The sequence below is a fragment of the Halichoerus grypus genome, chromosome 7 (assembly GCF_964656455.1).
Source record: "Halichoerus grypus chromosome 7, mHalGry1.hap1.1, whole genome shotgun sequence".
NCBI lineage: Eukaryota > Metazoa > Chordata > Mammalia > Carnivora > Phocidae > Halichoerus > Halichoerus grypus.
In genome coordinates, this window is record NC_135718.1 from 77,840,050 (window position 1) to 77,856,013 (window position 15,964).

Here is a 15,964-nt window from a genome sequence, read left to right on the forward strand (position 1 = left end):
TTACCATGTTCAGCTTAGCTCATTTCTCATGATGAAATTATACTTATTAAAGGCTAAAAATATATTCTTTCACTAGCACCCTAACCATTAGGTAAACGTGATATATTTGAAAACTGTTAGACAATTAAATTTCAAAGATTTAAAGGAAGCCTTCAGCATTATATTTATAAGACTAACAACTTCAAGCTGCCTTTATCGTACTTAAGTCAGGGGCCACTAAATGCCTGAGCATCAGTACAAAAGGGTATAAACTGAGGAGCCTTGTCAAAATAGGCCCATTTCGGGAGAGCTTGTCCCCGTACAGAGATTAATTCTGAACAGCCTCAAAGTTCTTTTGCAGTTCCAGGATAGTAAATAAAAAAGTTCAACATGTTCAGGGGACTCAAATTTTACTCTGAATGGTATCATTAACTGTTTGAATAATCTGAATCAAAGCACTTCACCTTTCTGGCCTCCGTTTTATCATTTTTAAAGTAAGAAAAATTCCTGCCAAAGAAGGTTCATAATCTTATGCCCATAATCTTTATCCCTTTAATCTAGCTTTCTAACACTGTTTCAACATAAAATGCAAATGGAACCATTAGTAAAATAAAGCTTCATCAACAGCATCTGCTCGTAAATTTCTTTTTGCCTTTTTAAATATACACAGAAGTGAAGGTAGGAGCACATTAGGATACTGCTTTAGACCACAGCTGTGAATAATTCATCCAAAAATGGTCTGGGTATATTAATTAATCATGAACTAAGCACAACAGATCTCAATGATTTATTTTGACTCCAAGATGCTAAAAAGTGATCAATTTTGGCTAAATTACTTAACTCTGAATCTTGATATAATGTAACAGCTAAACACCCTTAACAGTACACACAGAACTCCATCCTCTATTAGCTTGTTACCTTCCACTTGGGGGAGATTCAAACCTGTAAGAGGAAGAAGAGAGAGCAGGTATGCCTGGAGCATTTCTGCTGATGATGTAGGGACTCTCACATTTTATAGTATACTGCATTTTATTTTCATAAACACTTCTTGCTATCTTTTCACTCTGGCCCCTATTTCACAACAATATCCCATGGGCCTTGCCAGTTTACCAAATCTCTCTTCACGTTTACAGAGAAACAAAATTGACAATATTTTCAGATTGTGAGGAATACAATATCTTCCCCATGACAAATTAAAATATGTCTTCATTTTTTCATTATGAAGACTTCTCTTGGATATAACTTAAACTGTTTAAGCATCCTTGGGTTTTACTTGTATCCCTGAAAATGATGTGAAAGACTATCCCAAGTGCTTTTTTTATTTTATTTTATTATGTTAGTCACCATACAGTACATCATTAGTTTTTGATGTAGTGTTCCATGATTCATTGTTTGTGTGTAACACCCAGTGCTCCATTCAATACGTGCCCTCCTTAATACCCATCACCGGGCTAACCCATCCCCCCACCCCCTTCCCCTCTAAAACCCTCAGTTTGTTTCTCAGAGTCCATAGTCTCTCATGGTTCGTCTCCCCCTCCGATTTGCCCCCCTTCATTTTTCCCTTCCTACTTTTTTTTTTTTTTAAACATATAATGTATTATTTGTTTCAGAGGTACAGGTCTGTGATTCATCAGTCTTACACAATTCACAGCACTCACCATAGCACATACCCTCCCCAATGTCTATCACCCAGCCACCCCATCCCTCCCACCCCCCACCACTCCAGCAACCCTCAGTTTGTTTCCTGAGATTAAGAATTTCTCATATCAGTGAGGTCATATGATACTTGTCTTTCTCTGATTGACTTATTTCGCTTGGCATAATACCCTCCAGTTCCATCCACGTTGTTGCAAATGGCAAGATTTCATTCCTTTTGATGGCTGCATAATATTCCATTGTATATGTATGTGTGTGTGTGTGTGTGTGTATATATTTACCACATCTTCTTTATCCATTCATCTGTCGATGGACATCTTGGCTCTTTCCACACTTTGGCTATTGTGGACATTGCTGCTATAAACATCGGGGTGCATGTACCCCTTCGGATCCCTACATTTGTATCTTTGGGGTAAATACCCAGTAGTGCAATTGCTGGATCGTATGGTAGCTCTATTTTCAACTTTTTGAGGAACCTCCCTAATGTTTTCCAGAGTGGCTGCACCAGCTTGCATTCCCACCAACGGTGTAGGAGGGTTCCCCTTTCTCCCCATCCCCGCCAACATCTGTCGTTTCCTGACTTGTTAATTTTAGCCATTCTGACTGGTGTGAGGTGGTATCTCACTGAGGTTTTGATTTGGATTTCCCTGATGCCGAACGCTGTTGAGCACTTTTTCATGTGTCTGTTGGCCATTTGGATGTCTTCTTTGGGAAAATGTCTGTTCATGTCTTCTGCCCATTTCTGGATTGGATTATTTATTCTTCGGGTGTTGAGTTTGATAAGTTCTTTATAGATTTTGGATACTAGCCCTTTATCTGATACGTCATTTGCAAATATCTTCTCCCATTCTGTTGGTTGTCTTTTGGTTTTGTTGACTGTTTCCTTTGCTGTGCAAAAGCTTTTTATCTTGATGAAGTCTCAATAATTCATTTTTGCCCTTGCTTCCCTTGCTATCCCAAGTGCTTCTTACATGGCTGGTACTCACTATCAGAAGCATTTAGCCAACTCTCCTGAAGAAGCACCTACATCACACAGGGTGGATGTGTGTGTGGGTGAGTGTGTATAAGAGCAGGAAAGAGAGCACGTGTGAGAGTACAGCTTAGTTAGGAAAGGTTAGAGTACTACAAAAACCTTTAATTACCCCCAACTCAGAATCCTGAGTAAAGCACTCTACAAGTCTATTGGTTGTAATGCCAAACAAACAAAAAAGTTGCAGTTTAATGTGGTGAAGGCAAATACTTTAGAAAGGTCAAATATGTTTATAGCTTGCAACAGAAAAGTTAAGACTGTTGCAGTATCTCTAGCAAATAATTCTGTCCATTCCAGAAAAACCGACCTCTTTTTCTAAAACTATGAAGGTCACGAGAGGACTGGAAATACCACTTCCCTTCAGTACATGATGACGGCTTCTCAGTTTAGCTTGCTACTAATTTTCATCAAATACACGCATGGTAACACAAAGAATAATACTTATTTTGGAGTCCTCTTTGGAAACTTCAGGGAACATTAACATTTTCAAAATGTCCCCAAAAAACCTTCTCCTGAAGAAATCTCAGTATTTTGTAGACAGATAGTACACCTTAATGCCTGGCAAAACATCTGGTTTTGTTGCTTTGGCAAAGACAAAGCTCTCCATGTCACTGTGACTCACTGCTTTATTCATCATTGTGCACTGGGGTGCAAGACTATATCTTCAATCCTGAGAGAAATCTTATCTATTGTTGCGGAAGTATTCTGCTTCAGGAGTGCCAAGCCTTGAATCACAGCCTGTACAAGAGGATTTGTCATGAAAAATCTACTGTTATGAAAATTGCCAAATTCAGGAAAGCCAAGACTTTCAATCAAGGGCTTCTCAAGAGGTTTTGTCAAGAAGTGGGAGCAATTATGAAATGCTTTGCTACACATTAAGTTCACTGTTTTCAGAAGGCAAACTCTACAGCCAGGATTTTAACTGCTGTTAACTGGATAAAATACAAACTCGTTTGCACAGTTTAACTCTTCAACCTTAAAACTAAAATGTGAAGTCCTAATCCCTTCCTTCCTAACATAGTGTTATGCCAGATCTTGCCAAAAATGATCTCATTAACCAACAGCAAAGAAAATGATGCAACATGAATTTTTCTGAAAAATCTTAGAGAATTCCTATTTTTTGACACAAGCCTACTTTCATCTGACAAAAGAATCTAGAGATTCCATTTGCTCTTTCATTCTTTCATGAGATAGCATTTTAAGCACTTGTTTTCACCAAAAACAGTCAAAATTGATTGGATATCAAAGATGACATAAAAGTTGTCAAGTCAACGACGATGGCATAGTTTTAATGTATTACTTGAAATTTAAATACTAGCAGCCCTTTCATTAAAACTTAACCATTGGGCAGAACTAAAGCTTAATTTTGATTAATTTGTAACCATTTAGAGTTATTCATTGTCCTCAAGTAGTGGCCACTGTTTTTTCCATTTAAAAAAGGGACATAATTCTTATGAAGACTTCTATTTTCCAAGTTAAAAAAAAAATTTCAGTGTAATTAGAAACTATAAGCAAAATTTTATGTTCATGTAATATCATGCACATTTTTAGTGAGAGACTATAGCTTTCATCACATTTTTTAGAAGGTATGTAACATAAACATTTTAAGAGCCATGAGCTTAAATCTAGTATTCTGGCTCCACATTACACAGCTTCTCTATTTTTATTTGAAATTCTTTTTACTTGATTTCTTTCCCACAACTACAATGTCTACTGCTCATCAACCCTGCTTGCCCTAAACTTCTACCACTGCTTCAGCTACTGTACTGTGATTTGACCCGTTTATGGTTTTCTTCCCATTCATTCTCTTTCCCCTGTGCTGCCCTGTACTTATTCACTTAAGTGTAGAACAATTACCTTCTATATTTTTAATCAGTAAAACCAACTGTTTCCCTCTAGATGATGAAAAAATGAACCAAAGTAAATATCTCAGGCCCTCTAGAATTCACTCCACTACTATCATCTCAGGGTGTACACAATATAAAGAAATGTAAGGCAATCTATTATAATCAATATTCACTAAAATCAAGCACTAATATAAGATTCAGTTTTATAAACTAGCACCAATACATAGCACTTTGGCATCCCTAGATGTAATTTTAAAAAATCACAAAGATAGATAAAACAAGAAATGAGGAAGGGGAAAAGGTGTCAGGAATCAATACAACCACCCGCTAAAATGGTGGAAATGATCATGTTTCTGTTTTGAAGTTGTTAAAAAGAAATTAGCTTAGGGGCACCTGGGTGGCTCAGTCAGTTAAGCATCCGACTCCTTGATCTCAGAGTCCAGTTCAAGCCCCACACCGGGCTCCACACTGGGCATGGAGCCTACTTAAAAAAAAATTAAAGGCAGGCAGGCAGGCAAGCAACTTAAACTGGAAGAGAACCTTCCTGATGGTAAACGTTATTAAAACTAGAATAAATTTTTTACATAAAGTTGTGATGTCTCCCTCAATAGAGTTCTTTCTCTAGGTGAGTTTCTCCCTCTATCTGGAGTGGTTTGGGTTTTTCCTTCTCAGAGACAGAGAAATGTACAAAAATCTCTTTGTTAGAAATATAAACATATTTTGTCACACTCACCATCCAAAGAAATGAATCCCTTAGAAATTACTGTGGAAGTTCTCCCAAGAGTTTACATTCTACCCTCAAACATACTAACAGATTAAGTTTGTCACTGATTTTCAACATAGTCTTTATTAGTCTTCTGAATAAGAATCTTTGACTAATCTTAATTATAACTACATTCATGAATATTCATATCAAAGAATAATTTGCATGTCCTTATAAAAGTAAAGATCATACTTTACTAGGAAATGGCATCCAAGTTATCATCCAAAGACATCTCATTCTCAGGCAAGGTTCAGAAAGATCAAGCTTATTTTTATTTAAAGTACTGCTTCTTTAAATGCTGTCAGAATTTTATGAGACCAAGTACACCATACAGTTAATGGGTAAGATTTACTAGCATGATATGAAAATGCTAGCATGAACAGAAAAATTCAAAGAATCAGTCATTTGCTCATATGATAGTTAAGGTAGTAACTGATTTAAATGTTCGGAATAAAGAAATAAGGGTTACCAACCACCTGTTTAAAAACCTGTTTTCCAATAAATGCTCAGATCGAGGAAGAAGAAAGAAAAAAACATCAAATATAACTTACCTTTTTGTCTCTGGTCCTTACTTCCCCATAGAAATCTAGGGCCTCTTGTGCCTTTAAAAATTTGCCCCGATGTAATAAATATGCACAAATCATTACACCAGTTCGTCCCTTTCCAGCTTTACAGTGAATTGCTGCAACATGATTGTCATCTTCACTTAGCCATTGGTCAAGATCTTCACAAAAGGGTTTGATAAGTTCTAGCTGTGGTGGATTATGGTCTTCAAAAGGATACTGTGCAACTGTAGTAAAAGGATAACCTCAGAATTAGAAAAAAGTCTTTCCTGAATTGTTTATTAAAGTAGGTTAACTTTAGAAATGTTGCATTTAAGTTTAACAGGCGTTTAAAAGAAAAACCGGACTCCAGAGAAAAATAATTTGCTGCCTGATAATTTTCCAATTTTTGAATAGAAAATAGTCTTTCATTAATTCTTAAACCTACCCACTAGACAGAGAGGCCGAGCATTTTTTCCACTTAATGAAAGAGGAAATTTGGCTATGGAGAGGTAGCACAAGTCAACATATCAGAGGGAGAGGCAAACTCAAAATGAAATGTCACATAGGTAGGTTTCCTGTCAGGGCTCTCAATGCATTTTCTGACAAAAGGAGTCATAATATTTATAGCATTACATCACCACAAAGCATGTATTCCAGAGAAGGGATAAATTACCAATAAATCCACACTGGAAAGGACTGATTTTTACACTTCATAAAATAAAAATGCTAACTAAACATGTTATTTAAAGATGGTCTTGCAAATGTTAGTGTTGATTTTAAAGGCATTTACAAAAGAAACTGAAAAAACTACTTAAAAAAATGTATACAGTTGTAGTAAAGTGTATCTAATGTCAGGTCTTTTCACATGGGTTATAAAAACCCAAAATTTCACTGTTCCCTATAAGTCAGAGTTGAGGGTTTTGTTTTGTTTTTTTTTTTTAAACTTGCCTAGAAATAGGAGTTTAACTGTATCACTATTAAATTTTTTTCTTATTGGTCCCTGCCTTGGTTCCATTCTATTAAAATCCTTAAAAATCCTGACTGACATCGAATGCATATAATTATCCTGTGGGTCATCTAAATATGTGAGAAGTATTCCTTCTATCTTCAATCAACTCATTAATAACATGGAACAAGACTCAGTGTGTCGGGTGAGTCGTCCCGGGAGACAACGACTACCATTACAGGGAGTCGCCGGGACAGCTTTCACCTGGGCCTCGGCGTTCCATCTTCATCTCCCCAGTGGCACATAAAAACATCCAGGAAACTCTGTGAAACGTCTATTTAAAGCTAGATAAACCATGACTAAAACACTCTGCCTAGTAAGCAGTAGCCTAAATTCACGAAAAAGGAAAAATTCTCAGTGAGTCTGTATTGGCTCTCAGCCATTAGTGCCTCTGAATTCTCAAACCAGCTGTTTGAACGTCCGTTCTAGATTTTTCAGAAGGAATCCACGGCAAACACATCAGTATATAGCTCATGGCATCCACCTTCTCTTTCTATCATGGTAGCACCTGCCACGCTTCTCCACTCTCCAGGTGTCTCATGGCTCAAGGGGTTCCACCAACACAGATGGAAGGTTTTTGTGGGCCCTCAGAAAAATTCACTACCCCTGGAGGAGAACTCACTGAAAGCAGCTCCTGCGCTCATCTATCAGGCTCCTGATATTACCCATATCCGTCATACCCTTCTCTCCCTTTTAGGTCATGGCTCCACAGAGTTAAGTTGCTCTGTTTTCTCCCTATAATCTCTTACTGTTACACCAAATGCCTCCAACAGTAGATATAACCCTCTCTTTATTTTACTGTTCGTCTAGAAATTTTTCCTAATTCTTATAATCTACTCTGCATTTTAGTGTTCTTACTAGTACTGGCAGGTTTGTATGATAATTGTTTCCTAAAACACACCAGCAAAATTAAATTTGTTTTCCAAACTGTCTAAGACCATCTTTAAGATAAATATTTACCTCACTTAATAATTGAGATTATTAATTACTGCTGTAACAGTAAGATTTGGTCTATTGGTTTTAAGTTATATAACAAAAATACATTACTCGGCAGTTAATACCTACCTCTGCAGTTAAATTTGGCGGTATCATAATGTCTTTCAGCACACCTAAAAGAAAAAGTTTAAATGTGATCTAAAGTTACCTTTTGCATTGGCGAAAAAAAGTATAGTAACACACATTTTCTGAACTTTTATACTGTACCAGGCATCATGCTGTTTTGTATTAACTATTTCTTTCAATCCTAACAATCTATGAAGTAGGTAGTGTCATTATCCCCATTTTACCATTTAGGAAACTGATGTTAGGTGTTATGCACTTACGGCTTACACACTTGCTCACAAAACCTTGATGCCGCTCAGGCTCTCACCTCCCACCCAGCTGCTTGGGTACCCTCAAATTTCCTGTATGGACACTCTATGCGCTGAGGGAGTGTATGTTTGATTTCACCAAGTATGTACAAACAACTAACGAGTTACAGCATTGTCTTTACCTCAGAGTTGAGTACACATTGTTTTCTCAAACTATTATTTAAAAAGATATATTTTTAAAATAGTAAAATTATAAGGGCAAAGAAAAAAAAAAAAGTGAACGATGCTAATGTACTCAAAAACAACACTTCCTAAAAAATTTTTAAACCAGACCTTTCTCTCTTTAGAGAAGCCAAAGGTCATCTTTTTCAATAATCTCTCAGTTTATGAGTTTTAATTAAAGTCTGAGAGTAATGAAGGCGTAATAAGTAAAATATAGAATAGTAAAATGTTGACTTAGAGCATACTAAAATTTATCTTTTTAATATTAGTGACACGTTCGTCATCATGCACTGGTTTACTCATGATTAATAAGTATATTTATAAACATTAATAAGGCTCCGAAAGGGATCCCATACTTTGGTTTGTAGTCAGCAGAATCATGGTAACTACAGCTACTAACCAAATGAGATTTTTTAAAAAATTATTTAAAATAAAAACTTAGCATTTTAAAACAAATCAAGGTCTACAATCCCTTAATCTCCAATTCTGAAGTTTGAAATTTTAACATTTTCTGTTAAACTTATGGCAAACTCAATTGTGGCAGAATCTGATCTGAGTTTATGACACTGTATGCACTCTTTAACTAATACACTTGAAGAGTCAAACACTTCATGGTAGGGACTGCTCCAGACCCCAGGGGGGTGTTATGTAATACTAATAAGTATATGCTTCCATGTTACCTTTCTGCAAAGGGAAAAATTCTGAACACTGAAACACAACTGGCCCCAAGAGTTTCAATAAGTGATTATGGACATGTATTTCACATTTAAGAAATCCTAAAACTATTTGTATAGTTCCTCTATCTTAAATAGTTTTAAATCCTAATCCACATGAAAGCTGAACTAATTATAAACAAATTAGAATCCACTAGTTTAAGTGGTCAGACCTGAAATAAATCGACTTTCATACTACTGCTTAAAACAAAGCTTTTCCCCTTTTTTGTATATAATTTAATATATTGAGTTTTGCTCAAAAAAATTTATTTAGTAATGCCATATGCATATTTATGTATCCTTGCTAAATAATTTCATACTCCCTCCTATACAAAACATGACAGGTAGGAGGAAGACTGACCAAGAAAATAGTCACATTTTATACTTTCTTTAGTACAGATTAAAGAAGAGGTCTGGTAAATAGTGAAGAATCCATAACAGAATATTTTATAAGGACTCATGGAAAGATAGGACTTAGAAGGTGAGGGAGAAGGAGTAGGCTAGGAAACAATTCTAAGAAGCTGGTCTCATGGCAGCCCAACAAAAAATAAACATTTTGAGTTTCATGCAGCTTTAGTCCTCTAATATTCTCATGCTTTTTCAGGAGCTCACATGTTTGGTTTGACAAATACTGCTTAAGACTACCATCCTAAACTGATTCTCAAATATTACTGTTAAGAGGCAGAAATGGAGGAAAAGTGGAAATAATGAGCTACTACATGTCTACCAGATGTACACACCTTACAAAGGAGTTTCCATGTTTTTTAATTCATAGTCACAACAATATAATAATACAAAACATAATCTCCATCTTATATATGAGAAAGCTAAGATTTAGAAGAGCATTAAAAAAAACTTGCCCCAAACTACAATATGCAAATGGAAGAGCCAGGACTCAAGCCCAGGACCTCTGGTTACAAAAGTCAAAGTTTTTCCAGCATGGCTCCATACTTCTACTTACAATACAAAATAGAGAACAATTTTAAAAACAAAAGCAATAACAAATTCTACTCAAAATCAGCCTTCCTACAAGAGCAATATTTCATACCAACAAAAAGCAACAAAAAGCAATCATGAAACATGAAAAAGTTATGAAAATCTCTACAGGTATGGATGAGGAGTACAAGAGAACATATACTGGGGCCGGTAGTGATGGAAGTGATCTGGAGGAGGGGTTGCTAGGGTAAGAATGATGACTGTCTTCTTAGTTAAGACCACCTCCAATAACTGTGCACACATGCATGCACACACGCACACACCCAGTTCCTCATGACTTCTGTGTGGTATGTTAGTTGATAAGTCTCTCAACAAACCAAAACTGAAGATACATAAATGGAAAATGGGATTTGACTGAGACAAGTATTAGGTAACTCTGACCACTTATACTTCCTTATAATTAAAATTCAACTTAAAAGATACGATTTTTAAAAATCTTCACCTTATATTGGCTTATATGAGACAAGAGAGATGAAGAAGCATTGAAAGAGTTTTTAATGAAGCGGTAGACAGAAAGTGAAGGAACAGATAAGACTAATAGGAAAAGCTTCCAGAGAAGTGAGACTCGCCAAAGAGTCCACGAAGTATGCAGGTCTCTTCTGTAACTCTCTTCAACATCACTATCTCTAGCTTACAAAAGAAAACTTAACAGATAAAAATTAACAACAGCTAAAGGTTCACCACCAAATGATGGAGAGTTGTATGTCAAATAGAATACACGATGAAATACAGTAACCCTTTTAAAAACGAGTATCCAGTAAACATTTAAGGTCCTCAAAGGCAATAAGTGTATTATGCCTCTATCCCCATCTTCCTCCCTCTTCCTCTTATCCCCACCAGCCTACAGGTATACAAAGGAACATACAAAAATGAAATACACACACTTGCACAAAACAAACTAATTTACTAAGCATCATTATATCCAAATTTGATTAACGATATGAAGCTAATTTTGTCCTTTCTTAAAATAATTTATTGAATGCTTAATACAGAGAAATAAACAGATAGCCAATTATTAAAAAGTCCGTATTAAAAAAAAATAATAATAAATAAATAAATAAATAAAATAAAAATAAAAAGTCCGTATTAAGAACTGTTCTTCATCCACACATCATAATTGCCATAAAAAGTTTAATATACCATTAAATACATGTATGTCTAGTGTAAATATTTTAAGATCTTTCAGTTTATATGTTTGCAAGGACATACATCACATGTAGTTAACATCTCCAAAATAAAAGAAATAAAATAGAAACATCTGCTGCTTGCCAGACTCCCTTACCCAGAGCCAGAAATACAAAAAGGGGTAGAGAGAAGGTGAAGAATGAAAAATGTCATCAGAAATCAAAACATGCTACAACCTGGTAGTTCTAGAAACTTCTGAAGTAAAATTTGGGGAGGTTAAAACAAACGACGATGACAACAACAACAAAACCAGAAAGGGAAGATTGGCATAAACGGTGGGTGATCTGCTACCATATGTACCTGTGTGACCTTGTTCAACTCACTTAACTTCTCTAGGCCTCAGATTCCCCATCTGTAAAATGAGAAGGTTGCACTAAATGATCTCTTTCAGGTACTTTCCAGTTCTGAAAGTCTATGACTCCATTAAATGGAGTGGGGAAGGGGAGCTGAAATATAAATACCAAAAGCTACTCTCAACTAATGAGACAGTTCATTAACTCTGGGGTCCAACGTTTAGAAATACAAAAACAAAAGGGCAGCCAAGTTCCCAGACTAGCTCCCAATGCCACCTTTAACCATAATAATGTTAAGTGATCCACAGTACTGACAGTGCAAGCCTAGGTCCTAAATTCTGGAAGCAGGAAGCCACTGAATACAGGAATGAAAAGAATTTCCTTCCTTTTCTTTGGATATAATGTTAAACTCAAATAAAATTTTGAAAAAGGCAGAATTTGTCTTTGGTATCTTTCTACCTTCCTTCTGGGACTCTAAATGCCTAATCTTTAGAGTCTAAACCTGAAGTGACTCACTTAATGGACTGCAGCTTTTGACACTTCTTGTCCTGTGCTTTATTTTCTTTTTTTAAACTTAGCTTCTGAATCTAGTTATTCAAAAAGTATAAAGCTTTGAGGTTTTTATTTTCCTCCACAGAAACACTCTGGCGTCTGCAACAAGGCTAGTTACAGGAGGTTACTCAGGACGAGAGGAAGACCTATGCACAGATCATTTGTAAGCTGGGGCCGACCTACACTCAAGTCGCTACAGCACCTTTGTCTTTCACCTTGTCACCTGTCACCCCACACCCTCCACACTCCCCGCTCCCATAATCTGACCATAATGGATTGTCTGCCATATTCTAAACACTACTATGCCAACCAGCTTCTTCCATGCCATCCTCTCTGCCTGCAATGCCATTTTCCCCACTCGGAGTCATGCAGGAGAGCCTCTGAAGATTCTTTCACCCCAGCTCAAACATGCCTTTCTTCATGAAAACTTTCCTATAGGATACAAGTACTATTTCCACTGTTCTCCACACAGCTCTCTTCTATACAACAGTTACCTCTTCTACAACACTATGTCTACTTATCACATCAGACTATAAACTATCAGAGACTGAAACTGTATCTTGTTCACCTCTGTACCACCACCAAGTTCTACAAGGTCTAACATGTGGAAACCATGGCATAAATGTTTGCTTCTTTGTGAATCCGAGGAAATTAATGAAAACTCACTAGGAGATACAATAACGGTGTCTACTTCACTCTCATGTCTTCTGAGGTCTTATCAGAATAGAAAGATCACTAAATTAAAGATAGAAAAGCAACATCCCACAAGCTGACAAGGCACACAGAATCTTTCATCCTTTTTGGTGATGATTTAAATGCCCACTGAAGGGAGAAGAGAATCTTGCTCTTACATTTGAGAAATAAATTCTACAGAAATTCTGACAATCAATTGGGAAACATAACTTCAGATTAAAATTTTTCCTGTTGCATAATTTACAGACATCACATAGGAAAAATAAAAACCAGGTAGAAAAATAACACATTTTATATACCATTTTTTAAAAGGTAAAAAATGGGTCAATATTTTGGGAAGGAATAATAGTCTTCAAGGGCAAAAATGATAAAATATTTTCTTCCCATTTTTCTTTTGTTCTTTTTTTCCTTTTCACATCCCTACTCACAAAGTCAAAAAGAAAAACAAAAGGTTAAACATAAACTAGCTGTACCAAGGAGGCAATCTTTACATCCTTGCCTTAAACAAGATAAACCACCCAACTCAACAATTTCAGGTAACTTATTTTTGTTATATACAGTTAGAGAATACCCTAACAGCTGTTTCAATCAAATGACCTAAAGACACACAATAAACAAAACTACACCCACTCTGAAGCATATACCTCTATGGAAGATGTTATTAATGCTTTAACAGAAAAGCTCTGCTGTGAAATACACTTCAAGTTACCACCTGGTTATTGGCTCAAAGATGGGCTAGATGCCAAGTCATTTAAACCAGATCAAGTAAAGTGAATGTGTGCCAACATTGTTTTGACCTCATCACTATACTTTCTGAATGACCTAACAATGCTCTTAATCAGACGTCTTGGACTAATTGTTTTAGGAACACAATTCCGTTAAAATACATCTTTAACTCTACCTGATTCTAACAAGGAAATAACTTTCACTTAATAGTTATTTTAGAAGATATTTTGCAAGCATACAAATAAAAGACATACTTACAGATTGTATATCTTGTAATGGTTTTTATGCTTTGAATCCAAAAACCTTAAAACAAAACAAACAAACAAAAAGCCACCATTAACAAAAATGAGCTAACATTTGAAATTACATTTATACTATTGAGAAAACCTAAAAGACAGATCCCGTTTTTCCTAATCTCAAATACCATTTAAGAAAAATAAATAAATAAATTCCGATAAATATTCCCTTCATGGGTTTAAACTAGTAATCAGGTCATTCTTAAATAATTATTACATTACACAGATTTATACAATCTGAAGTAAAGCCAGAGCTTTTCATAGAATAAATATTTTCATAATCTTCTCTCTTTAGCCTAACATTATGAGATTGAGTATTAAATAAGTTATTTAAAAGGCAGCATTAGCACTTAGCTCAAGTTCACCTAGCTCATTCAGATGTGAGAGAAATAGTCATGTGTAATCAAGTAATCTTAAAAATAACCCTGAAAATTCAGCCATCATTTTCTTTCAAATGAGAAACTTTTCATATTTGAAAGATGCAAGTAGTAACTATTAACTCCATACAAAGTTTATTAAGTATTTTCACATATATATTCTCAGTTGACGCTCACAAACATCTGAGAGAGCTTCTTCACATTTTACAAATGAGGGAAGTAAGTGTCAAAGAAATTACAAAACTTGCCCAAGGTCATACAGCTAATAAGCCAAAGAATCAAGACCAAAGACCTCTCCCTCAAAACAGTTACAAAACTAAACAACAGCAACAATTACAGCCAACAAAAGCACTTGCCATGTGTTTCTACCACATTTAAGTACTTTATGCATATAAATTTGTTTACTCTTATGAGGTAGGTAATAGGGGGAAAGGGGTTAGAAAAGTATAAGCTGAGGAAATAGGATAAACAGAATAAAAAGACAAATGGAAAACAAAAGAGAAGATTTAAAAAGATTTAAAGTCTAGGAGTTTCAACATATGAGTAGGAGTTCTAGAGAAAAGAAGAGAAAACACAAGAAGAAGAAATCCAAGATACAATTCAAGAATAATACCCTAAACTAAAGGACAGGAGTTTCCAAAATCAAAGGATACAATGAGTATTCAGCAAAAATGATGAAAATAGACCCAAATACAGGTGTATATAGCTCAGTGAAATTTCTGAATACTGAAGAGATAAACGTAGGACCCTAGAAGCTGCCCAAAGAGGAAATAGGTTTCATAAAAAGTATCTGGAATCAGAATTACACCACCCGTTTTAATGGCAACACTAGCAGCTAGAGAACAATTGGGCAAAACCTTCTGAGTTTGAGGGAAAACTATTCCCAGCCTAGAATTCCATACCAAAAGAGATATTAAATCAAGTGTGAATATACAATAAAGGCATTTTTAAACAGAGAAATCTCAAATAATTTTGCTGCCCAGACAATCTCTCTCAGGAAGTTACCAGAAGATGTGTTCCACCAAAACAAGGGTGGGAAACCATGAAAGAGGACGATTCCAGGAACTGAAGAACCCAGCTCACGAGAAGGGAAAAGGGAATCCTCAGAATGACGGTGAAGGAACATCCTAAGTAGACAGCTATAAAGCAGATCTAGTGAACAACTGACCCAGATCAGGGTAGATCAGAAGGCTCCTGAAGAAGATAAAATCGATAAAATACCAAATGTGCTTGAACATGTTAAGAGATTTATATAGTTTAGGGATAAATTAAAGTTAAGAATATAGAAACTAAGGAAGCTAAGAGAGAGAGAGAGAATTTTAACTCCAGGGAAAATAAAATGTTTAGGAAAAAACAGTTACAGTACTTAACTGTAAATCGCATTTATCTAGTCATAATCACATAAAAACCCAAAATTTATATAACCAAAATTACAATTTAGCTACTAGAAGGAGGGCTGAAAATGTGTGGTTGGGTAGAGGGAAAAAGTTCATAAATTTGGATGTGAAAAATCATGCCACACAGTAGTATGAGGATTACTTGTAACTTTGTCACTAGTTGAAATGATGTATTTGTATGTCACACTAAAACATTAATTACAATCAACACTTAAAAATTAAGTTATTAGAGTATAGATTTTATATAATTTGTTAACTACAGTATTCTAACAAATTTTTGTTTTAATATTTTCTGAACTATTATAATCAAAACGAATATAACAATGACTTTCTCCTATACCAGCAAAACATTCTCTAATGGACTTACTATGACAAGAT

At 35.5% G+C, this 15,964-nt stretch overlaps 1 protein-coding gene across 2 annotated transcripts in view; it reads right to left on the minus strand.

Annotated features, from left to right (window-relative positions):
* Window positions 1-15,964, minus strand: part of PTEN (phosphatase and tensin homolog) — an 88,454-nt gene that overhangs the window by 23,736 nt on the left and 48,754 nt on the right. The window contains exons 2-4 of one of the 2 annotated variants that reach the window (XM_078077795.1): window positions 13,775-13,819; window positions 7,892-7,935; window positions 5,827-6,065 (exon numbers count right to left, since the gene is read on the minus strand). In XM_078077795.1, coding sequence (XP_077933921.1) covers window positions 5,827-6,065; window positions 7,892-7,935; window positions 13,775-13,819 — 328 coding nt within the window. The remainder of the gene's footprint in view (window positions 1-5,826; window positions 6,066-7,891; window positions 7,936-13,774; window positions 13,820-15,964) is intronic. The other variant, XM_078077794.1, reaches the window with a different exon arrangement.